The sequence below is a fragment of the Mercenaria mercenaria genome, chromosome 5 (assembly GCF_021730395.1).
Source record: "Mercenaria mercenaria strain notata chromosome 5, MADL_Memer_1, whole genome shotgun sequence".
Lineage (NCBI taxonomy): Eukaryota > Metazoa > Mollusca > Bivalvia > Venerida > Veneridae > Mercenaria > Mercenaria mercenaria.
The window spans coordinates 58,864,291-58,891,058 of NC_069365.1; the positions used below are offsets into that span (position 1 = coordinate 58,864,291).

Genomic DNA, 26,768 nt, shown 5'->3' on the forward strand with positions numbered 1-26,768 from the left:
CTTTTACCTTTTAAACACTATTTTGGTATGTTTGCGATTCAAATTCATAAAAAACAAATCTTTGTTTTCTAGAAACCAATGATGGTTATGAAAATGTCAAATACGGCCTTGGCATGAACAAACTGGTACTGAACTAAGTTGAACATCTACATGATAAATTCTTTATTGCGTTACCAAAATGGGTTGCATTTTGATTTTCATGTTTTCTAATATAACATCTTTGTTAGAAACTTTCAAATATTTTAATTTTGATATGAATATAAGCACTTTTATAATAATAATTATTAAATTTGTCCAAGATTTACATTAACAAGTATATATTTTGCCAAATTTCATTAGAAATGCAAATATATAAAGTTATTATTACCTCCCTTTGCCTATCTACGTTGCGCAACCAAGATAGATTGAAAACGAATGAATTTTAGAGCTACATGCTGTTTTAAAACTTGCCTTTTGTTTCAGGCAGTTCAAATATCCCAATATTTCTCAAATACAAATGTAAAACTAGACATTATATTAAAACCTAAAGAAATAGTCAATTTTTTTTAATACTTTTGTATTAAAGGGAGGTAATTGCAAAATTTCATGAAAAGTAATGAAATATACATTTCGAGTAGGAATCTAACTTTATGTAATGGGTTCTTTTGTTCCTTAAATAAATCTCTAGCAGAATATATGAAAACTGTAAAATGTCATTAAATATTGCTCAAATGTGATTGACCACATTTAAACACATTGTGACCATGACACAATGTGACCATTTAGACATGTATCACTGGAACATAGAAAACATGCTTAAACACTTACAAGTCGCACGTGAAGCAAAATACTTAATCGAACTGTATTTTCCATCTGTTTCTACCCATGAACAGAGCTGTTTAAATACATAAAATGCCTTATTTTGAATTTTGGACACAATGTGACCAAAAACGGTAAATGGAAAAACGACAGAAGTCACATTGCAGTATAATACATCGTTGGAACAGGAATGTTGTTGGCTGGAACATGGCCGGTAAAATATATCTAAATATGACAAGAAATAGTTGAAAAACATGAAATACCTTCTGGGACATAATTTGTCAACATACAGATGATTTATTTTATAAAGTTAAATCCGACATAATTTCACATGGTAAACTATGTTGAGAAAGCTGTTGCTGGAAAGAGGACAAGCTCTGCTAGTGGGCTAAACATATCTAATTTTAATCCGAAATGTAGACCTTTTTGAAAGATGATATACGACACAGGCTTCCAGATTGCAAAATTACAGTATAAGAGTAAAAATTTTGAATAACTCTGCTACAGGGTATCTGCAAACAACACAATACGATCTCATTCCTTTGGAATGTTTTCCTTATGTTTGTGTGCAAGTGATACATCTCATCCGTAAATACGTAGGTACATAATTCAGATTATTTTTGAAACATGAACTAATATGATAAGAGACAAGGAGTCTATTCATCGTCTAAATCCAGTGTTGCAATGATAATTAAGTGTACTTGAGCATTAAAGTATTCAAGCTTACATAGTGAAATACAGGTTGATAACATTTTCTATAATAATTAGAAATATATATAAAAATGCATATTTGTGCTAAAATATCTGATTACATATTTCTGACACGTCACGATAAAGAATATATACGATTCCGTGACATCACTAATCTAATAAGATAATAATTGAAAGCAAATAGTTTGAATCGCGTCATAAATGTTGTCTTGCAAAAATATCCATTATCTATCATTAATTGTTATATACCTACATTTTGTATATATTGACACAATGATGTACCGAAACAAGTTTATGTAAATTCATATTCGAATTCATTTCAAGATAAAAAGCTGCCTTGCGCGGTTTACATTGTTTAGTCTACTGAAGTCATTACTGCCGCCTTAAAATTAGTCCAGTAGCGTATAATTTATCACCCTAGATTGTTTCCAGTTGAACGCACTATCGAACGTCCCAAGGAATACAATCGGACAAACAGTAAAATTATCGTTATCTTAAAGAATACATGCCTTATATTTATACAATAGTGAATATTTGCAAAATAAATTGACATCGACTCTTTCAGTGCTGTCATCGAAATTGATATTAAATATTTTGATAAAGGCTATAATTTCATAAGAAACATAATTATATGGAATGTATCGTATAAAACGGTATTGCACCCTGCGTGGGAGTGTGTGTTTTGTCTGCATTGCTGAATGATTTCATCTCTCATTATATCATGTATATATTTTGTTCATATATTGTCATTATATGAAATATTTTTCAGATTTACATTTAATGTACATTTCAATGTATATCTAGTAATTTGCTGTTTTATAATTGTGTAATTCTAGTTTCACTTTCTTGTATCCGTAAATCTGTGCTGTCAACATCTGTTGCTGTTTGTGAGTTTCGTTTTTCTGAATGGCCATCTTCCGTTACGACGATCGTTCCCCTGTCGACTTTATCACTATGAACTGTGGTAAGCGCCTGAGTTCCAGTTACACGTACGGAAGCTGATTTCATTGGCACTCGAATGACAGTTTTCTCCTGCGATGAACGAAAGGATCTGGAGCGCAGCTTGGCACACTGAACAACACCTTTACATAGGAGAGCACCATCCTTCTCCAAGAACACAGCAGGCCAGACAGTATATATTATAAACGGTCCAGCTTGTGTAAACTCTTTAAACATATTTTTATCAAACCGATCACCTTTTTTGCAACCTTCACATTTCAAATGAACCGGAGGGTCTTGAATTGCCATCAACCAACACAATTCTAAACATTTTTGAAGGTAGAGCTTCAATGCATCAGATTCAAATAATGAAGAATCAAGTTCAGGAAACGCCTTTTCTATTTCCTTTCGGTATTTCTGAAATTTAAAATATTTACATTTAACTTTTGACTGCCTTAAAAATAGCTAAGCTGGTGTCGCTTAATATATTTGTGTCTGATTCCACTTTAACAGGATTTCAGTAATGACCTGTTTCCCTGCAAGTAAAATACAACTTCTCCATATATATAAGTCAGAGGTGCAGAAAGTTTAATCGAATAGGTGACCTATCGACTTATCTATTGGGGTCTACCTACTGAAGTAACCGGATTGGATTTTTATGTTATAATGCCTTAGTGGCAGGCAACATAATAAACTTTGAACAATTAAAATATCACAAGTGACACAACTGGACAATAAGTGTCATACTCAAGTAAAATCATTATACATTTTCATGAGAAGGAAATACATAGATGTGAATCATTAAAGACAAACTGAGTAAGCGTTTAATTATCTAAAATTAAGATGAAATCAATTAACGATTGCTTAAAGCAAAATTGTTAGCAAATATGAATCATAGATATTTGAGAGCGTCTACAAGATGAGAAAAAAGTAATAAAAGTCCTCTGCGGAAAAGAGCATTGTCCTATTTGCTTTTTTTATTATTTTGAAACTGACATTGAAACTGAAACTGATTAATTTAGGCTTTGTTTTTCTTTATTTTGAAACTTATTCGAAGGACCTGCATATTTTACAAATAAACCACCATCTATAAGCAAGGTTTTTGTATTCTTTAAGCTAAAAAGATATATGTATTCATCATATTACCTTCTACCGAAATCCAATCTTTCATGAAAAAAATCTCTTCTACTTTTAAAATTATGAAAGAATCAGCTGCTTATGGCTAAATACATGTCAGAAAATAGACAGAGGGACAAACAGACGGAAAAAGTAAAATAATGGACATCTTTGGCATACAGTCGTCTATCAATGAACCAGGTCTTTTAAAAATATCTTGTACTTTTAACGTTATCTCAGGATCCACTTTGCCATTTAAGACAACAAAATATGGACTGTTGCAACCGCATGCTTTTGCCTCAACAAACGAATACTGATGCCCAAAGGGCAATAATTTTGAGCCCGTTCTAAGTATAGACTTTTAAAACACATTTATTTATTTAGGCTCAGATTCTAGAAATAGCCGAATAGTTAAAACGTGTCAGTCAACATAAAACGATGGTCGTGAAACACCATACTCCTAAGTTCCAACTTTACCCTATGTAGGATTCGCGGCAATACATGTTTCAATGTGGTAATAACCTCTGCCAAATAAACCAAATTGCTCAATGTATGCCAAAGTTATGATCTAGACAGGACCTTAAATGACTTTTGACCCCCTAAATGTGACCTTAACATTTTGCAAAGGGGACAAGGGTTTATGCGTGACATTCCATCTCATTAAGGCAAACACCTATGCTAAAAAGAAATAACATTGTTCGATGATTGTTCAAGTATTAGCCCGGAAAAGCTCTAAAATGATATTTGGCCCCTAACTATTACCTAAACCTTTCAGATAGTGGCCCTGAGTTTGTTCTTGACACTCCGTCCAGTTGATCTAATAATATGCCAGAAATAAACATAGATTGTCATAGATACAGCTAAGAGAAATTCTAAAATCACATGTAACACCTAAGTGTGACATTGGCCTTTCAGACAAGGACTTGGGATTTACAAAAGTGCCTCCGTCTTATTGAGGCATTAAAATGAAATTGATCCATTCTTGTCAAACTTAAAGCCAGAATAAGCAGTAAAATCATATTTGACACCCAAATTGTGACTTTGACCTTCGAGAACCAGGGCTTTGCGCGCGACACTCTATCTCCTTGAGGTAAACATTTATGCCAAACAAAGATGAAGTTGCTCCATACAAGTTATGGCTTGGGTAAGATCTGACAAGACATTTTATCACCAAGTGTGACTTTGACCTTTGATGTAGAAACATGAGTTTTCCATACGATATTCCGTCTCTAAACATTAAGCCAACTAAAAAAGACAGCTATATTCATGTCAAAGCTACAGCCCGGACGAGCTGTAAAATGACCTTTGACCCCCATCCCCATGCAACCTTGACGTTCGACAAACCATAAACCCGCCCGCAGTGAAAACCTATAGGTAGGGATTTATTGAACAGAAACGTTGTAAAAAGTTCACATCTTATTTATTTACCTCTGTTAAATCTTTGCTAGGCTGGATAGCTCTTTTTCTTTGACCTTTCAATTGTTTTATAACATCTTTTACTTGCTGATCATGATGTAGTGTAGTCTGAAAGGTAATTGAATATGCATTCATACAACTCGGATTTAGCATATGCTTTTGAAAAAAAAACATATGTCTTTATGTGGAGTGATGTAAGTTGCAAAATTAATTACCATTTACAGATATCTGATATTAAATCAGTCTAAGGCATGTGAAAATATAAACAATCTGCGTACCCCATGAAAATCGCTCAAAATATGATACAACGCCTGTAACTGGTTTTCTGCAGTTTTCAATGACATTTTGTATGCTGTCTGTAATATAGAAAAGCAAAAACGGAAATATATGTCACAGTGCATCCTTCATTAATGCTATAAATGGATACTCGTAGTATATTCGTTTTGTACTGTTGATAACTTGCACAGTCTGTAATATTTAAAGATATGAACAAATATATGGCACTTCGACCAAACCTTTTACTCAGCATAATATATATATAAAAACTCCATTGATGACAAGCTAACTTGTACCGCTCGCATTAATGTCTCAGACAAATTCTTGCTTTTGAAAATACAGTCATATTTGTCTATAGTTGTATATTATATATTGCATCAAATTACAGTCATATTTGTCTATAGCTGTTTAAAGGCTGGTGATTTATTATCAGTTAAACTATATGTTCACGCTGATATAATAAAAGTTATTAGATTGGAAGCATAGAACGAAGTCAAAGTAAATAGAATACTCAATTTGAGTCCGTTCATGAGAGTAAATGAAATGTGCATCATCCCTCACGCTCCCTAGCACCGGCTTAAGCGTATATCTACCCGTGTAGAACTGAAGGAAGTCCATGATCCCAAAAGACCAGAAGATATAACAAAATACTTCACATTCCTGTCTTGATAGACTTGCAGTAGAAAAAAAACGAGAGAAGATATGAACCAAGGTACAAAATAAGAGGTGAGGCCAAACAAATTTAAAGGCGTACGCTAGAATTCCCTGTATATGAGATGGGCGAAAATTTTCCCAATAACAGAATTTCTTTAAACTTTGGATATTGAAGGACAATCATCTAAGAAACAAAAAAATGCAATAAAAATCATAGGTCACCGGATTCGAAAAAGAGTTATCTGCCCTTGAAAACGCCATTTTTTGGGGAAATGCCGTTTTCAAGGGCAGATAACTCTTTTTCGATACCGGTGACCTATGATTTTTATTGCATTTTTTTGTTTCTTAGATGATTGTCCTTCAATATCCAAAGTTTGAAGAAATTCTGTTATTGGGAAAATTTTCGCACCAAATTCTAGCATACGTCCTTGAAATTATTTTTAGAAAAAACATACTGTAAGCATGGTCATTAATGCAGTTATCACTGTCCTTTCTGAACCTTTATACGCAGCTAAATTTTCCAGATATGAAAACGCGTCTGTCCAATCGTTATCATATAACTCGGCGTATTTTTCTGCCAGTTTTGTTGGTCTGTTTAAATCACTCAGATCTGCTATGTTTGGGTTATTGTCAGTAAGTCGTCTACCTGCCATTTCACTTAACCTGAAATAGTATGTACACTACAATTGGGTTATTATATAAAGACCGTACGTATTCTTTTCAAAACATAGGTATGAAGTTTAAAAGCTTTGGCATGCATGCAAATGAACATGTATTTCTCAAAAAATAGATATATATTTAAAATATTTTGCCCGAAGTGCATAGTTATAAGCATTTATTATTTTCATATAATTTTTGTGATCAAGGAAATGTAGCTCGTCCTGGTCACGTAGAGTAGAAACGTCAAACGGATATTTTATATGGATGTGTTTTATCTACATTCAAAAGTGATCTGTGATATTAACAAATGGCCCATTATACTGTTCGCTCAAAATGTATTACATTTGGAGCAGTCCGATAATTCAATTATATGAGGTAAAAATGTGAATATAAATATAAAATCTTGATTGGGGCTGATAATTTGGTCTGCAGAAAGCACGGATTTATAACCAAGGTAAATATGATCAAATTACTGTTATTTTATTCTTGATGAAATGCATATAATATTATCTCGGCCCGTATTTTCGTAAAGGATATATATGTCTGAGACAGATATTTTTAAGATCTTTTCTAAGATAGAAAAGAATAATAGAGAAAAATGTCTTAGAAATCGAGTCTTTATCTTAAATTTCAAGACGAGCGTCCTTAAGATTTTGTGACTTTTTCCTAAGATACTTTTTAAGATTCTTAGCCCGTTTATGTTTACGATTTTCAAGGATAGCAACTAAGAAAATTTCAATCTTAGATGAAAGTTTTCAACCTCAGAATTGTTTAAAATATGATAAAAAAAATAGTCTAAGAGTGCACGAAAATATGGAGCCTGAGCTAAACTGATGTTATATGGATTGGAATTTTTCTTGAACAATTTGATATTATACTGTGAAAATAGATTATCATTGAAAGAATATGATCGAATATCTTTCATTTCAATGACTGCAGGAATAGCACAATGTATTATCGTATGTGATTAACTCATAATAATCTTATAAAGAGATATTAAAATGAAAAAAGGAACATCTTTCTTTAAGTATAAATTATCATTCCATGACTAGAGTCAAGACTGTATTCATCACATAGACACATCATTTTTTTTTTAAATTCATAAGTATTTCTATTATATGGAATAAAGACTTATAATGTACATGTATACATTTGTATAGAAAGATCAAAGATGAACAATTAAATATTTAATGTATGATACATATAGTAATAGAACAAGTAAATAACAGTATCATCAATAATAGAAGCACGTACTTTCAATTAAAGGGTTGACTTTTTAAATTGATTTCATATATATTCAAAGATGGTCAAAGATCAAATTTAAATATTCAACATTAAAATCATTTGAATGATCTTTAAATTAGAACACATACATTTTAGAACCCGTAATTTTTATATCATATTCATAATATCTTTTGCGTAATTCGGTAAAAAATAAAGATAAATATGTTATGACGCATTTTTCAAAATAATTCTCCAATACTTACTTAAATAAATTAAATAATACATAAATTCACCTTATAACGCATCATAAATAATTAGGTTAATGTATAAACACTTTTCGGCGCAACGCAGCATCAGCGAAAATGGAGGCTGCTAGGCTGCTAGGCTGCGAGGCTGCCAACTTCACGCACATGATTAATTAATACAATAAATTGACAGATGACACAACATGAATGATAGTAATGACGACATGTTGGAAACGATGATATCATTAATATTCATTCACTAGCTTATTTTATTTCAATAGATTATGTTGTTGCCACAAACCATGCTTTATTACTTTACAGAAGCTGAAAGTAATAATGTCTGCTTTCTACAAGACAACAACAACAATTCAAATGTTTTTGTATTACGCAATATCTCTGGTTACCGACTTGATAAATTTTAATTTGCTTTACCACTTCATATGTAAACTAGACCCAATTTCATATTGGAAATATCACATTATGAATGCAGCTCTATAAACACTAATACATTATATATTTAGTACAAATAAATACATTTGAAGGATTTTCCACATTTGTAGTAAATATCTAAAGAGAGCATATTCCTTTAAAAGACGTTACTTGATATGATAAAATTTAGATACAAACGGCGGTAACGAATCTCTAACCACAAAAAAAGCACGATATATAATTGTTTCCAGTTGACGCTAATCAATGTCATTTGTCTACTTTTAATGATCCTAATCTTAGATACAATCGGTATCATGGCACAGCTCTACTACAGCTTAAAAATAGTCATCCGGGGCTGGGCTATAAGCTAACATTTCAGAATTATTTCAAGGTATTTTCAAAGTGTAAGGTGTAAAATGTTCTAAAATGATTTTGTCATGTTACATTTTTGATACATTTGTTTATAAATTATTAGAAATATCTAAAGAGAACGAGCTTAACCGAAATAAATTGCATAAATAGAATAAAATTTATGGAGCATTCAGTTTTTATTTTTTAAAAAATATTTAGTGAGATTTATGTATGACATCTGTCGATAATTGTAGTAAATGTCGGGGAATTTAGAATTTTTCGCAGGTGATTAGGTGTTACTATAAACTATATGACCGCCACTAAATGCTCAAGAAATGAAATTCTTAAAAAGGGGCAAAACAACTTTTAAACAGGTGACCAAGAATTGCAGTAGCAATACAGAAGTCCCCTACCGGTATACAACTTTGACAGTGTTTGTCCCTTGATTTAAGACTAAAAATGCTTCATGGCATTTAGGGGTTAAGAAACAAAAACTATTTTTACTTAAATTTCAGTAGTGACCTTGACCTACAAACATCGATCATGTACCCGACACATTGTCTCATCATGGGATACATTTGTGCGCAGTACTATGATAATCCATCAATGCACATAAAAGTTATGGAGCTGAAATAATTTTACTTGACCTTCAGTAGTGACATTGACCTTTGACCGACAACCATGGGTCATATTCGCGACACATAGTCTAATCATTGGGATCATTTTTTACAGTAATAAAATCATTAAAATTTATGTAGCAGAAACAAATTTTTACTTGACCTTAAACAGTAACTTTGACCTTTAACCGACAAGCATAGATCATGTGTTGACACATTGTCTCATCCTGAAGAACGTTTGTGTGTACCACGAAAATAATAACGATACCACGATGCATAAGATGTTATGGAGCAGGCTTTTACTTGACCTTCAATAGTGACCGACCACTTTTTTTGAATCTAGCTTGAATACTTTTCGAGTAGTTTTAGAATCAAGATTTGCGGGCGGACGGACAAGCCCACATTTGCATACTTAGGTGGTTATGGGTAACAATAGGTTACTGTACTTTTTCGTTGATGTAATTCAATTAGTAAGGCTTTTATGTGGATATTTGTCTTTTACGTGGCTAAAAGAACAATAGAGATAACAAAAGAGTAGCCATATAAATACCAATATGTACGAATGTCCAGACGGACGGAGGGTTGTCCTAAAAAACGAACAAATAAAGGAACACAGTGTCGAACCGCCTTGGAACGGTCAGTGGCAAAAACACCACTGGGCAACTTAAACCGGTTTATGGTGCGCACCCAACCTCACTCTTACCCCCACCATGTTCCAAAGTTACGGGACAGTGTAAATAAAAGTAATCTCCGCCAGGTAAATCTTTAACACACGCCTTGGAAACAAAAGGCATGGCATGTAAGAATAGAATCACTTGCCCATCAACGGAACTATTAGTTACTATAAAGTAAGCAAATATCTAGACATTTACTTGAAATGTTGAAAACTAGAAATATTTCTGATGTGAAATAAAGTAGATTTAAATATGTACTTTTCTTTCTCCTCCAAGTCCTGCTTTAGCATTGCCAACATCTCTTCCTTTTCTTGAACTTTTATCCTAGTGAATGAAAATACTGCACAGTGTCACGGGCATAGAAAGATTCATAATACAGCTGTATAACAAATAAATAAAACAACCGTATTTAATACCTTTACACGCAGCGAATATTATGTTACACTTATACTTTTAAGGTTTATGTAGACTCAGTGTAGATTCACTGATGTCATATTTTCTGATCCTTTAGGATCTTGGAGAACATTCAGTAGCACAATAACAGAATTTAGTTAATCCGATGCTAGGGCGAGTGGCAAGTGTTGCAAATTCCATAACCTTTCTCGAACAGACTCAATCAAACTGAGTCTGCTACGATGTTGTATGGTTGCACTTTTTGCTTCCAAGATTTTATCTAATATCACAACAACAGTTTTTAAGCGAGTTTGCCAAGCGGCTGTAAACGTGGCCCTGTACTTGTACTCATTTTTGTTATATTTTCTAGTCCTTTTGGATCATGGAGTACATTCAGTTGTACTAAATAGAATTCAGTTTAAGTCTTGCTGGAGGGTGTGAAAGGTGTTACATGTACACATTCCATAACCTCTCATGTACAGATTCAATCAATAAAATCTGTAAAAAGATTCTTAGCTATTATTTTCTTGGTCGCGCTCTATGCTACCAAAATGGTCTTTCAAAGATTAAATCATAATATGAAATATAGCTTTGAGGTCCATATATTCAGGGCTGTGTCAAAATTAAGCAGACGCTTTATACGAATATGAAATATATTTCTATACGTTTATTTGCGTACACAATGAAATCTCTGAGTATGTATATAGTGGACGCAACTTGACCCCGATGGTTGACCTTTGCATTTTAATACGTAATAAGGCACAACCTATTATTGAAAAGGAGTGTACGTAAAACACGAGCTGCACAAGAAAAAGGAAATATAAGTTTGTGTAAATATAAATTAGTGTATTGGAAAGTTTTCACTGATCAAATGTAAGTAAATATACTTTGATACTGCACTATATACAAACTAATTTCATATAAATATACACGGCTACCCTAAGCACCCTCGATTTCTATAATGAAATAATCGATATGAATAATCTGTCTAAGGTCAACCATCGCGGTCAAGTTGCGACTACTATAGCCTTACTTTAACTCTTTGTTTTCCTTTTCTAATTTTCTATTAGGCCGTACTGGTTCAGTTGTTGTGCCTTGAGTTTCCGTCTTCTTTACATCTCTGAAATTGATCACAACATTTCAATAACTGGTATGACTTACCCTGATTATAGACACATGTATCTGTCATATCTATTATTGAACTATACGTTTTTCAACATGGTAACATTTCCTGTCTGACTAAGCACTAAACTTTAAATTTACGAAGCTGTGTATGAAATGATTCATTTAATTTAGTCCGTTTGCAGTATTATCTTCTTTTGGACGACATTCTTCTTGAATTCGCCGTGTGTTATATTTCTTTTCCTTATCGATTTCTTGTCTAAAAAGGCAAAAGTGTGCAATACAAATTTTGATATAAACAGGAGTATAATGTAATTCTTATTGTACTCTATTTACTGTTTGATATAGCTAATATTCATTGAGGCAGAGCCTTAGAAAAGGGTCAAGAGCCATTGTACTACTACAAATTATATATTAACCATAAAATGGCAATACTTTACCCTTTAGTACTTTCTTTTTCCTGTCCTTCTGACTGTCTGTCTTTGTCCTGCGTCTCTGCATCTGGCTCGCACAACACATTCTCTCCTGACTCTCTGACGGTATCATCATCTGCCTCTGTTAGTTTAGTTTTCCCTTGATTATTTCTATTTTTCAAGAAAAGTATACTAGTATGTTTACATTGCATGGGTCTATCAATTGAAGGCGATTAATTCCCAGTTTTTAAATAAACATTAAATGGTACCAAACACGGTTACTAGTTTTAAAATAGCCTTAATAAACATATGTACACAAGAATTATTTCAAAATGCTTGTATATTCTGTTAATCTTCTCACTAAACTATAGTACTTGATATCAACAAGTTTTGGGTTTAACGCCGTTTTTCAACAGTATTTCAGTTATGTAACAGAAGCCAGTTAATCTAACCAGTATACCTAGTTTCTGTACCAGTACAAACCTATCTCCGCAAGTAAATGCAAGTTGATAGATAGCTTGATACACATTGTACATTGGCGTGCCCTGCAACAATCGTTTAAGAGTAGGCTTATCTACAACATCGAATGATTTAATTTTTCCGTATTTGATTTTAAAAGGCTTAGAGTCAACGTTCTACAAAAAGTCTTATCAGCATAAATCTTTCAACGACGTGCTTATCTTTTAAACAATCATGCTATATTATCTTCTAGGAATAATGAGTATGTATACATAAGCTGTACCTTGCATCGTTTGGTTGATCTTGGTTTCCACTAATTTGCTCGCTTGTCTGCTTGCAAGCTTCTGCTGTTCTATTACTTCTGAAATATTTTATATTCATACATCTCAAAATTTAGAACTGTTTTGTTGTTCAACTTCCATCTTGTATCAGTGAAAGATGGCCCCTCAGATCATCCGTATTGTCGAATTACCTAAGATACGCTTCTACAATATTAATTTTGAAACTGACATACATTTGTTTGCAGCATCTTATACACAGGAAATTGTGATAAACTGAGATAAAAGTCGACATATAGAATAAAACCGAATTGTTTTATCTTATATCGTCAGTGAATGTTGATAAACACAAGCGTTCGTTACCTTAATGCACTGTTTTGTTCACTTCCAATTTCTAGATCAGATAAGTTTTTATGTGAATTGCTTTCAATCAACTGTTTATTCTCGGAAGTTTGTCTGAAAAATACACCACCTCATGCAACATATACAGAAACTCAATCGCATAAATATTTGGCGTGCAAATGACATGTCCCACAACTAAACTTACAGAGGAAACGTGTTTGTTTTAGTGTAAGATCGGAATATCTTTCACGGAATGACGAGTATTTGCAATATTTTAAAGAGCAACCACGAGAGAAAAGTTAAAATCTGGTCTCCGCGTGTGAAAGATCGATGTGTAAAACAGATACTTTTTTCTTATCTGTTACATGTCATTTCAATGATTTTACCAAATATATCAGTTTTACGCGTAACGCCAAGCGCTCAGGGTAAAGTCACAAGGTAACATATGACGCCATAATGTAAATATGGAAAGTAGTTTTAAAATACAAACTCAATATCTCCAAATAACTTATCTCAAAATTTCGAAGACATTTTCAAGTCCTGTCCCAAAATAATTGTGCACAAAATATCATTTTAAGTCGATTTTCGCTTATCTCGAAGTAAAAGCTCGATGCCTAGGAATTCGAGATACCGAGTTTCTACTGTATTTCCTTAACCCTTGACCTACTGACCTTTAAGTCGAACGACCTGTATTTTATGATGTTGCACCTGTGTACCAAAATTTATGATCCTAGGCCATGGCCCAAACATTCTCAAGTTACCATCCGGAAAACGTTTAACTATTCCGGGTCATTGTGACCTTGACCTTTGACCTACTGACCTCAAAGCCCTCAAAGCCGAAATTGACCTGTATTTTATGATGTTACACCTGTGTACCATAAATCTGTACCATAAAAACCAACGGACTGACCGACCGACCGACCGCCCGATCGATCGACAAGCTCACTCCTATGTAACCCCAAACTTTGTTTTGTGGGGGTATAATTAATAAAAAAAATCCAAATAGTACCTTTACACATAGCAGAATATTTGTTACGTAAACTCAATGTTGTTATATTTTCTGGTACTTTTGGATTTTCGAGAGCATTCAGTAGCACAATAATAACTACTTTAGCCGATGCTAGGGAGCGTGAGGTGTGTTGCACTTTCCATTACCTCTTGTGAACAGACCATGTCAAACCGGGTCTGCTGTGATGTTGTGTGGTTGCATTTCAAGCTTCCAAAAGGATCTTTCACAAATTTCATTAATTATCACAACAACAGCCTTTAAGTGAGTTTAATTTCATCAAGTATCACAAGAGCAGTGAGTTTAGCGGCTGTAAAAGTTCCCTGTAAATGGACTCAATATTATATTTTCTAGTCTTTTGGGTTCATGGAGAACATTCAGTTATACTAGAATAAAATTCTGCTTAAACCGTTGCTAGAAGGCGTGAAAAGTGTTGCACATTCCATATCCTATCATGAACTGACTCAATCAATAAAATCTGTAAAAAGATCCTTTGCTATTATAACCTTGGTTGCGTTCTATGCTACCAAAGGATCTTTCACATGGCGAAATATAAGTTTGAGGTCTACAGACGTATACTCAGAGCTCTGTCAAAACTAAGCAGAGGCTTTGTACGAATATAAAATGTCTTTATGTGCATAATGAAATCTCTAAGTATGTATAGCCTTACTTTAACTCTTTTTTTTCCTTTTCTAATTTTCTATCAGGGTGAATCGATTCAGTTGTACTGCATAAACTTGGCATCTCCTCTTCATTTCTGAAATTGATCCCAAAATTTCTATAACTGCTATGACCTACAATGAATAAAGATACAAGTATCTCTTATCTCTACGCCTTAAGTGACAATGGTTTTAAACATGATACATGAAACATGATTTCTGTCTGACTAAGCGGCTTTAGATTAAGATATACGGAGTGTGCACGAAATGACTCATTTACCTAAATCCATCTGCATTCAAACCGAGTCATCTATTGCTTTGCTTTGCTTCCATAGGATCTTCCACAGGATCTTCCACAAATTTATTATTTTACATTAATGAAAGATACTGACCTTCTAGTATTTATGATGCTTTTGCTGATAATTTAACAAGCAATAATATGAATTAAGGCACCGCCTAGCATGGGGATTTATCTTTTTATATATCCGCTTACAAAGAAATATTCAACATTCAAAAGAAAGTGAAACACTCTAAACAGTGAAGTTTACATTTAGTGTCATAATACCTCTTACAGCGAATATCATACTTTGCAAAATTTACGGGAAGCCGTGACGGTGACGTCATTCAGCGCGTTCACGCACTAGCATTAGGATTTTTTTGTTTGTTTGCAGTCCACGCAGAAACCTGACGGCCTTTACACTTCCTAATTTTTTCAAAAGTGTTTTTCACTTGCATACATGTACAGTTTTCATTACGAAAAAGAAGTAAAACGAATCAAGTTGGCGAGGTTTACTAATTTCTGTGACTGATTCGGGGTGCTCGGATGTTCATGCAGACAACCAGTCTACGGCGTGTACATAAACCGGAACCGGAACACATCGGAAAAAATGCCTCAGTATATGCAGATAACAAAGACGAATAACTATATACGGACGTTACCGTCTCGGGGATTTTCATCCCCTATAAATGGCCGTTCCATTAGAAAACCTGTATTAGTGACACGATATAAATATTGCACTATAATAAGTAATTTGAAATTCTGGAAAATTATTGTTTTTCTTATGTTCATGCAGAAATAGAACCAAGTATATTGTAATACAGTTATGTAAGGGAAATCAAATTCTACCTTATTTCAAAAATTAATGTAATTTGTGTTGTCCAAAGCACACATACATCATGAACATATGGAGGTGTGTAGATAAAAGGCCAGTTATGAAACCAAATATATACGGTTAAGTTATTTTTCAGTAAAATCACTTTAAACTGTTCCTAAATATTCAAATGTATGATGTTTAGTAAGTTATATGCAAAATTTGTTGCTTTAATGACTTGAAAATGCACGCTATGCCCCGCGACGTCATTCTGCTTTCATTACGTTCTTAACGTCACGTTTAAAATGCCCTAGGTGACTCACTTAAACGCATTGTAACTCTTGAAATAGAGAAGATGATTACTTCAAATTTTCAGAATATGATTTGAAAGGTAAAAGAATGTTCTTTATGAATATTTCGTTATCTCAATTTTGATTCTTTGTCACTTATACAGGTTTTCTCATAGTAAGGCCAAATACATTATCGGATGTCCGAAATGAGATGCGAAAGATTTAAGTGTTAATGATATTTCACAAGAAAATACATCTAAAGGACATTATTTTTTGGCAGGTAACATTATTTTAAGATACAGCTTAAGCTGATTAGCCTTCAATATACATGCAAAACATTACAGTATACAATTTTCGCAGACTGAAATGTGCAGTGTATACAGAGATTATTGCTCTTTATGGATTAACCTTCTCATGTGTGTGTCTGTGTGTCTGTGTGTGTGTGTGTGTGTGTGTGTGTGCAATTTTGAGAGCTATATACAGGCACTAAGGTTTTTTTTTATAGATTTATTAGAACTTAGCACAGGTGTTCAAATACCAATACGCAAAAACTAATTATGCCAAAAATACACCCGCAACAAATATTTTCGAACAAATATCAGGATTATGTTTTATATTTACTTATCATATTATTATCTTAATGTTAAATATGACAGTTATCGGTGCATAAATTTGAACAACCACAACGTATCTCGACGTCATGTGTTCTCGACATGCATGTATGGTCGAGCTATTATGGAAATGGTCTGTATATTTTTGCATGCAACATAATCCTCACTAGTAAATACACACGAGGGTAAACATTGTGTCTGCTGTTTTAAAAATGAAAAATAAAAACAGTTTACTTCGCGTCAAAGCAAGACAGTTTCAGTCTGATTTCAAATTAATATGTAATTAAGCTAGAAAATCTTAATGTAACTTTTAACACTTTTTAAAAGTTGGTATATATCGGTAAGTATTCCGTCAAACATCATTACTGCTATCAAAATTTCTGCACCGGAAGTCAGTCAAAATAAACCTTGATGAAATCAATCTGCCAGATTTCCACTGTAAGAGATGCCTCGTGGACTTCGTTAAGTAGCTACAGGCGTTACGAGAAAGAAGTGAAGCACATCTTTATTTTCTCAGATATAAATCAGAGCTATCTGTAAAGAAAATATTTTAGAAGAAAAGGGTTAACTTTTAAAAGAAGTTCAGACCATAGCCTTTTGATATTGATATGGGTAGGTTATGAAAAATATAAAGAAATATGGGGTTTTCGAACTATTTCAATTGTCAAATAAGTTGCTAGGCAACCATATCATTTGTGCCTACCTATTGTTTTAATTTAGAAATATTAAAAAATAATGTTAAATTCTATTTTTATAAAACAGGTGATATTTCCGAATTATATACTTTTTGCAGTGGTACAGTTTCAAAAGAAATGGTAAAAATATCAGTTTCTAAATATAGCTCGGGAATATATGACAGGTGCTTTTTGGAACAAGAAAGTAGGTATGTTAATGTGAACTCAACGAAAATAGAATTGTGTATTTTTTAAATCAGGATGGTCAGGAAGGGATGAAGGTTTGAGGAAGTGGTGATTTGAAACTGATGAGTTTATCTTATTTATTTTTAAAATGTGCCTGTTTCTGTTAGACTGTCGGGAACATATGATACCAAAAACTTTCTTACTGCATAACAACAGCGGAGTAATATCCATATATCAATCAAGTATTGATATGACCGCCATGTTAGAAAAAACATGCGAATCGAGGAAAGAAATCCTTTGTCATTTCGGAAAAAAACACTTCATTTATTTTAATGCCTGACAAGAGTAAATAGCTATTTTTCGTTTTACTTTAGCATGTAAAAGAAATGTTTTCTTGTTTATTTCCCTTTTTTTTTTAAACTAAAACAGTATTATGCAATAAGTTTCTTACACCTTTTAAATTATTTCGCGGTGTCGCCATCGTAATCTCGTGTTCGCGCTTTATGCATCGCTTTCTCTAACGATATGCGAAGTGCGAGATAACGATGGCGGATGGCGAGATCGCGCATATGAAAATTTTCGATTTCACGCTTCGTTTTCGTGATATCGCGCTTTGCCATCATGATCCCGCGCTTCGCGTATCGCCTGCTTATGATGGAGATCACAATGGCGAAGTACGAAGAAACGAAAATTTCAGACTTTAACATAATTAAACATCATTTTACTAAAAATACTGAATCATAAAAAATGTTAAAAACATAGCGTGATTGTTGATATATCTCAACGACACCTAAAACCAAGTATTACACTGAAATCTTGATTGGATAATATTTTAGAATGTTGTTAATGGTCTTTTGAAATAGAATACATATAATTTAGTTACCTATAAGGCCATATATGGGTAGTAGAGATTGTTCTTTTTCCAGCAGTAGCCTTTTCAACATATTTTACCTTGTGAAATTTTGTGGGTTTTTACTTTTTCAAAAAAACCGTCTGTTTGTTAACAAATTTCACCACAGAAAATGTCACACCTTCCCCAGGGCATTAACTTATTTGATCTTTACATATATAGCTTTCTATTCAGATTGCTAATCCTTGTGGCAATTATGCACGCTTTCCCTGCCTAGAGGTAAAAAGTGCAAAGTTTGCATGAGGTACTAGGTCAAAAGTCACCTAAGCTTACCATAAAGGTTTACCAGAGTTGTCTCCTTTTTTTCCAAATATTTTACCCAGGATCATTTTTTTCAGCTCAAATAACTTTTTTGTCAGAAAATGATATTTTAATTTTTTTTTTCAGTATACGTATTTGACGCAGTTAACTACACATATATCTAAAATAAATAGTTCCTACTTGAAGTTTGTAATTATAATTTGTAATTATAAGATATATCTATGATATCTAAAAATAACGTCATTATTATTATACGTGACAAATTACGTCTGCAGTGTTATACAAATTGTCATATTCAAAAGCTTTTAGCATTGAAAATGTCTCTTTGCCGATTTCTCAACCAACAGTTTATCAATATTTGACATTGTAATATAATTTTATTATAGAAATTCGACTCTTTAAACCGTTAGCATAGACGGCGTATGAATGTACAAAATAAGCAATCAAATAGTAGGATAATGACTGTACCTAAAGTGTTATAAAACTACAAAGACAATTATTGGTGAATATCAGTGCACGTTAAATCAACTAATAATATAAACCAATTTGCTATTATTTCAGTTTACTGTACTTCAAACAGAATATGAAGTAATCAATGATTGCGTATTAATCAATCTCCGTTGCATGATATAGACTTCTTGTTGCAACCAAATAAATTAGCCAGTTTAATTGTGTATGTTTGCCAGATTTTCACTACGCAGCTGCGTACCTGCGTAAAAGCAGCTACGCGCCTGGCGGATAATCTTCATTTAAAGTGTAGCTGGAATCGCGCAGCCGGAGAGAATTGACTGTTGCAGACTGGTGCACTAAATGAATTATTATAATTATATTTACCTGCCTGGCGATATGTTGTTGTTATTCATTTATTAATTCAATGAAAGTTTACGCTGGGATGTACATGAATAGTGAAGTGAAGTGAAGTGAAGTGTTTGTTCGATCTGGGATGCTCTCGGTAACCATTATTTAACTAGCTGGCGGCTCACCAACCGATCTCTCTTCAGTAACAAGTCCCTTCGACCTCCCGATTGCGGGGCAGGTGCCTTATCCATTAGGCCACCGCAGACATTCTTAGAATTTAGTGCAAGAATACTTACAGAACAGACCCTTTATCGCTTTCGGATATAACTATAGGTAGGTCCAAACCTTACTAAATGAAACATTCAATTGTTTTAGAACATCATAATTATGTCGTATGCAGCGCGACATTCAATGTTATTGTACAAAGTCGAGGTTTGATTGTAGAGTATCCTATGTCGTTCTTTGCACGACTTTCTAAATACTTTTGAACGTCGCATGTCGTTTGTCGCGTACTGAACGACAGTCAATTTATGAAAATTGATACCTATGTCGTACCTCCAAAGCTGTTTTTTTATTGCACAAAATTCTATGTCGTATATCGTTTAGCGCATGCTGAACAATAATCAGATTGTTTTTGAATATGTCTTTTGCAAAACTTAGAATATCCTATATCCTTAGGACACCGGGCACATTTTTATGCAATCTCGCCAGGCATATGTATGTTTTTTACAACGTTAACACAGAAAATGACGTCACTCGGCCTTCAGCTATTTCCGGAAGTAAAGAAAATGAAAGTAGACATGTAAAAATTGAAAACGAAAGTCGCCTTTGGATTGGTCGATAGTCAGGGGTCACGCGCAGGGGTCACCCCGTCAAAATGTAGACGCGTGGACATCTTTTATATTTTTGGCTAATGGGGTGTCAGTTTTCAGCATTTTCTGAAGTTTTGAAAATACCTGGGCTTTAGCACGACATGTCAGCTTTTCATCTACGAAAAAATATTTGAACTCGAAATAAACACAAATCCCACAGGGGTCCGTAACGGAGCAAGGGTACATAGAGATTTTTGGAACTTCGTCAAATCGCTCAAAAAGTCCTTTTTGATGTTGTCTGAAAGTGTCAATATAAGCCTCGGGTAAATAGTTCAGAATTTTATGTTGCACTAATGTACAGGTATCAACAGTTTAAACAGAAGTTACAGGTAACCCAGAACAAATTAATCAGATTTATTTATGATTTTAACCCCAGGTCACATATTGATAAAGGCCATTCTGCACGCCTTAACTGGTTACCTGCGGAAAGTAGGGTCAATCAATTAACTCCATGTCATGTCTTGAAGATGAACTCTAACATTGCTTACATGAGAGAGCCATTTATTCATGTTAGTGCAGTACATAAGTATCACACAAGATTTAATGTAAAAGTTAACTCTGCTTTGGACAATATGGACAATTCTTATTCAGATAGTAAACGTTTTGCTATCCGTATTATACATTTTGTATGGTATGCTGCCGCACTACTATCATTAATATGCATGACCTGACACAGTTCTATAAATAGCACACATAAAATTTCACTTAGTTTCATTTTAATATCGATAAACATTGAAGATTTCGTTCAATAACAAAACAACAAACAAAAACTTTTTAAGGTAGAAGTATATAATAAAAGAGTATTATAACAGTAGCTAGATCTGGGATTTTGTATTCGGCTGTCGTGGATTTCGCAAGGTCGGGTCCGCACACTTGCGCGCCTTGTGAGATCCGATCTGACAAAAGTCCTCTCGATCCGAATAGAGCATCCCAGATCGAGCAACTGTTATAATAACCCTATGATATATTAGATGATATTATATAATACCTATTTTTAATCCATCTTTTGTGATAATATTACTAGTCTTTAATAATTTTATATTTATGAATTGTGATAATCCTAAGTCTTTCGTTTTTTCCCTGTGACGTATCTTCTCATGTCATACCATATTATATTACACAAGGACCACAATGGAAATAAAGGATTATTTCTATCTCTTTTTTGTGTCATCCTTTGTGTTATAATGTATATGACATGTCTTTATTTAACATGCATACTTGTTCATTGTTATCTGCATGTTGTTATATATATATTGCCATGAATATATACATTGTACACAGAAATAAATCTATCTAGCTATCTATCTATTTATTGTTTTACTTTGATATAGAAAAATAACTGGCCAGAGTGTTTACATTTAGTTGTATAAATAAATGTATACGTTCAAAAATACATATTCTTTATGTTACTCGGAGTTAACCTGTTTAAATCTATCAAATATCTAGACCTCTATGTATTTCATTTTTAAACCTGAAGACGTCTTACCTTCCAAACAGCTTTAGCTTTTCTCTCTTATTTCTTTGGCTATTTTCCAAATCCGTTCGCAATTCGTTCAATTTAGATTTCTGAATTTCCAAAACATTTTCAAGCATTCCTATCTTATGTTCATGCTGTACCGCATCACTCTCGAGGTGCTGAATTTTCAAATCCTTATATTTCATATATTTCATTATTTAGTCTTTGGACGATTTCAAATCTCTTAACTTTTGTTCGTACTCTCCCGCCTTCTGCTTTTCTACGCGGTTTAAATATGTCAGCTTCTGGCACTCCTCTTTTGATCTCTCTAGTTTGTCTTGTTGTATTTGGATTTCTTTGCTCTGCATTGTTCTTGCAGAAACAGATTTGTCCAACTGCGCCTCAAGCGTGAAAATCTTCTGGGCTGATTCTTTAAGTTTCATGTTCATGCTGTTTATATCCTGTATATATATATGTATATATAACTGACATAACTTTATAGTAGTCACAGTGAATTGTAAGGAAATGTTGCTTTTGCACACCGAAATGAGTACATTGGTTATATAATGTTTTTTTATTAAATAATCGATAAAAATCAAATACCTTGACTGGAGCTCAAGATTCAAAAAATGTAATTTTACAGAAAATTCATGAAGTTACACTATAAATTATGAAACCAAACCAGAACGTTATTGTTGAACGTGTTTGAAACTTTATGACGCCATTTACATGTCCATCAATTTCACTCTCTTCATTTAATTAAATACGCCTTATTAAAGCTTTAAAGAAAATTATTTCGTTTTGCCTTATTCATTAAATAATACGTAACATACTATATGTAAGGAAAATAATCTACTAGGGATTGTAGCTGAAGATAACCTCTGGTTATAGGTTCGTATTTCTAGCATTTCTGTCTAAGGTTTGCGGTGATTTCACCGGTGCTGAAAAACTCCATCTTACACCCCGAGGTGTGATATACAACAAAAGTATTTCGTTTGCTTTATTTGTTCTATAATTTGTAAAATACGGTATGCAAGAAAGTAATCTACCACTGGTAGTTAATGCAAATGCGAACATCCGGCTCTGGGGTAACTGTTTTGGCGGTTACTCAGCAAAGCCTTGTTACCGTCAAAACAGTTGCACTCGAGTTGGATATTCCCATCTGCATGTACAATCAGTGACAGATTATTATATTCTTGCATGCTAGGCGGCGATTTCCGGTGTTTTCACCGGTGCAGGAAAGCTTTCTTTTTTGACTCTCGTGTTGTAAATGACTTAAATTATAATGAACTACATCTATGTAGAAGATTTATGTAGTAATTTAATTTCATAACATAAAAGAAACAAAAATTAAATAACGAAATAGATTCATTTTAATTCTTATAATATATTTCTGGATTCAAAAAAATGTTATTTCAATTACAAAACGTTATGCTGCAAATGATAAAACAAAACCGGAACTAAACATCACGACGTCGCAAGAAGAAGATTTTTTTTTCATTGATTGTAGGTGCAGATGGGAATATTCAGCTCTCGATTAACAATAGGTACTATAATAGGGAATATCTAGCTTTCGGTTATCTCGACATGGCCTCGTTACTTCAGAGTAACGTTACTTTCTGGACAGTTACTTTCGAGCCGGATAAATCCATCTGCACCTGCGGGCAGTGAAAGTATTTCATTTGGAATATACGGGTCCACAAACTGGATATCACCATAGCCGCCGAAACACTACCGAATATTCCTATCAATATCTACAACCAGTGAAATTTTTCATTTTCATTTATAGACTTATGCTAAAGTCCGCGTGGTTTAATTCCTTGATATCTGAACTTTAAACCGTAGAAAAGTAGAAGATAAACCATATTGAGGCCTTGATTATTTGAGAAACAAAAAGTTTATTACTGATCACTTAGCAAATACTGCTAGCATGTGCGGGGTTACCTTCTGCTGGGTGCTAACAGTTTCTACCATACGTAGAACGTCATGAAGAGAGTCATCCGCCGCTTTCACCTTTTGTCGCAAACGTTCTATTGCTTCGTTGGAATGAATGTCACTCATTGTTCCGAAGAATGTATGGTATGTGAAAATAGATTTACCTATGAAATAAATATAAAACCCTGAAACTGTAAGACATTGAAAGACATATTATTCAAACAGTATTTTTAAAGTCAGTCATGCATGCCTGACCGATTTGCGTTGTAGAAATTGATTCCCCCTGTTTTATACAAAAACTGAGAATATTACCTGAATAAAAAAGATGGAGCAGTGTGATTTCTTTCAATGTCCTTACTCAATTGTGACGTTTTTACTGTTTTTGCAATGTTGTACACATTACGAAATGAAGTGTTATGCCAAAATCATTAGAAAAATAGTGCCATTGCAAGTTTTATATGCAGTAACATGTGTAGAAATGCATTTCAACATAGTTATATACACTCCTTGCAAAAATACTTAGACAGTTAACCTTTATATTCACAAAAATGTCACTGAAATAAACGAAACGTATAACGAGGGTGATCAGATTTCAAAATCTTCATTAGTTATTTTTTTCTTTCTTCAGCTTTTTGTCATTCTTTATTGAACTAGACGTTTTTGTTTTGTATTTTTGTATCATCATTCTCTGTATAACAATGTATGTTTATACTAAATTCTAGATCCATCTGTTACCTTAACCTACTCTTGGGGAAGGGCCGTCGCTAATGTTGGGAAAACCCTTTTGCTTCTGAGTTCAATGTATACATAACGTAACATGCTTTTCTTATTTTCATTTATCTATGTTAAAATAACGCATGTGTTTATTTGTATTATAAACATGTATCGTTTGCAATAAAATATGTTTACACTAGGAACGTATAAGTGAGTAGAAATTTGAAGAACCAAACTTACATGTCCTTGTTAATTGAATTTAACTTCCGTATTTATTACACATATCTTTTGATTTCTTTCTGTATACTTTCATACACACATTAATTAACCCCCAAATTGTGTAAATATATTCAACTTATTATCAGGTTTGTAAATCGTTTTATCGGAAATGTAATTTTAAATCCTACTGTATATACGATTGAAGTTCAATATATAAATGTTTTGATCAAAAGCTGTTTGAATAAGAGACCTCTTTACTCAAGGGAAATTACCTATTTATAGAGTGAACTCCGTTTGTCAATCTTAATCTTATCCATGTCATGTCCCTGCAATGGTAAGTAATCTCTCTGTTTCACCCGCAATGCAGGATACAGTCCTCAAAAGTGATTTCTTTCTTTATTTTCTCATATCTCTACACATGTGTTGCATAGTTTGATGTGTATATAGGCAGCACATCCTTTAATCTTCCTTTCGATAGCAATATCGACATATTTCACTTTGTGAAATTCTTCAGGATTTAACTTTTATGGAAAATATCTGTTTATCCATATATTTCACTACAGAAAATGTAACAATTTCAACTGGATATGTTTTTTTTATCTTGCATATTTTTCTTTTCAATTCCGTGATCACTGACCAAATAAGGCTCTTCAGCATGTTTTTCCATACCTGTAGGTAAAATGTATTTTTCTGCCAGTCACCTATGCCTACAATAAATTTAGCGAAGCTGTCTTCATTTATCCCATGGCAAATATTTTATCCAAGGATCATTTTTCTTCGGCTCAAATAACTCTTTTAGGATGCTTTTAATTTCTTTTCATTAAAATTATCCTTTAAGTTGTTTTCAGCCTGTGGACTGTGCAGTTAATTACAGATATATGAAAATATAAAGTGCCTACTTGATGTATTTCTTGTCTTATTAAACAGCAAATCGTATAGTGTTGCATTCCGGAGTTATTTTCAAATGAGAATTAGACCGACACCGAGTCCGAAATACTTACCGCATTTTAGGGAACATCTCAAAGCAAATGCTCGTATTATTAACCCACATATTGATGATCAGAACAATCGTCGTTTCCGACTTTTTTTATTTACATCGCTACATAGATATAAAGTTGTTTTATTCAATGACTACTCAATCATACGTCGAAGACCCGCGAGATCTGTCCATTCATCATTTCATCAGTCCGTCATTCTTTGTACAGTTCTGATCCTATCTTAATGAAACCTTGTACATAACATCAACGTGAAGTGGTGCATAATGAAGAGACCATTGTTTTCTTAAGTTATGCTCCTTTGTTGGGATTCATGATATTACAACTACATCTATACATTGCTTACTCAAACTACTACTGTTGTTGCCATCTAACTCAAATGCTTACTCAACTACTTCTACGGCTTCCATTTAGTTCAAATGAAAGTTCGAATACATCACCAACATAAATTTTACAGGTGCATATTATCGGGTTTATTCTGTTCAATTTTCTTTTCTTGAGTTATTGGCCGTTTTAGGACATAACAATATTACAATATCTGTACCTAGTGTAGTCAACTCTTCCTAGTTTACATACGAAACAAAATACACATCTTTTTGGACTTTATTCATCATAGTTTGTAAAAAAGCCAGGCCTAAATTTTCTATATGCCTCTGTAAAAAGGAATAAAAATATCCTCTTCTGAATATGCAGTTAACATTGTAATTCGTTTCTGGCACGACCAAAATCTGAAAATTAGTAAAATCTAATATTATTGAAAATAAGATACAAAACTGATGATTATGACCTGTCTGAAGTGTAAAACTCTGGTTAGCCTTCTAGCATCAACATTGCACTCATGTTATAGCTTTTAAAGCGATACTTAGGAGTAGAAATTACACAAGTTTGAAAAAAAATTAAAATAGTATATTTATGATTTAATGTAGAATTTTAGGACGCACATGAATAAAGCAGAGTAAAAAGATCTTGTCATT

General features: G+C 33.3%; 1 protein-coding gene across 2 annotated transcripts; it reads right to left on the minus strand.

Annotated features, from left to right (window-relative positions):
- Window positions 1–24,968, minus strand: LOC123557348 (uncharacterized). Of its 2 annotated transcripts, XM_053543705.1 has the most exons (13): window positions 24,821–24,968; window positions 23,876–24,030; window positions 21,962–22,392; window positions 14,794–14,880; window positions 12,781–12,858; window positions 12,066–12,209; window positions 11,795–11,884; window positions 11,537–11,623; window positions 10,369–10,434; window positions 6,366–6,573; window positions 5,259–5,336; window positions 4,993–5,088; window positions 1–2,865 (listed from the first exon to the last, which is right to left on the minus strand). In XM_053543705.1, exons 3-13 carry the CDS (start codon window positions 22,144–22,146, stop codon window positions 2,326–2,328), a joined length of 1,659 nt encoding a protein of 552 aa, XP_053399680.1. In that variant the 5' UTR covers window positions 22,147–22,392; window positions 23,876–24,030; window positions 24,821–24,968; the 3' UTR covers window positions 1–2,325. The 2 variants fall into 2 exon arrangements, with proteins under 2 accessions (XP_053399680.1, XP_053399681.1); XM_053543706.1 differs by lacking the exon at window positions 11,795–11,884.
- Between the last annotated feature and the right edge of the window lie 1,800 nt (window positions 24,969–26,768).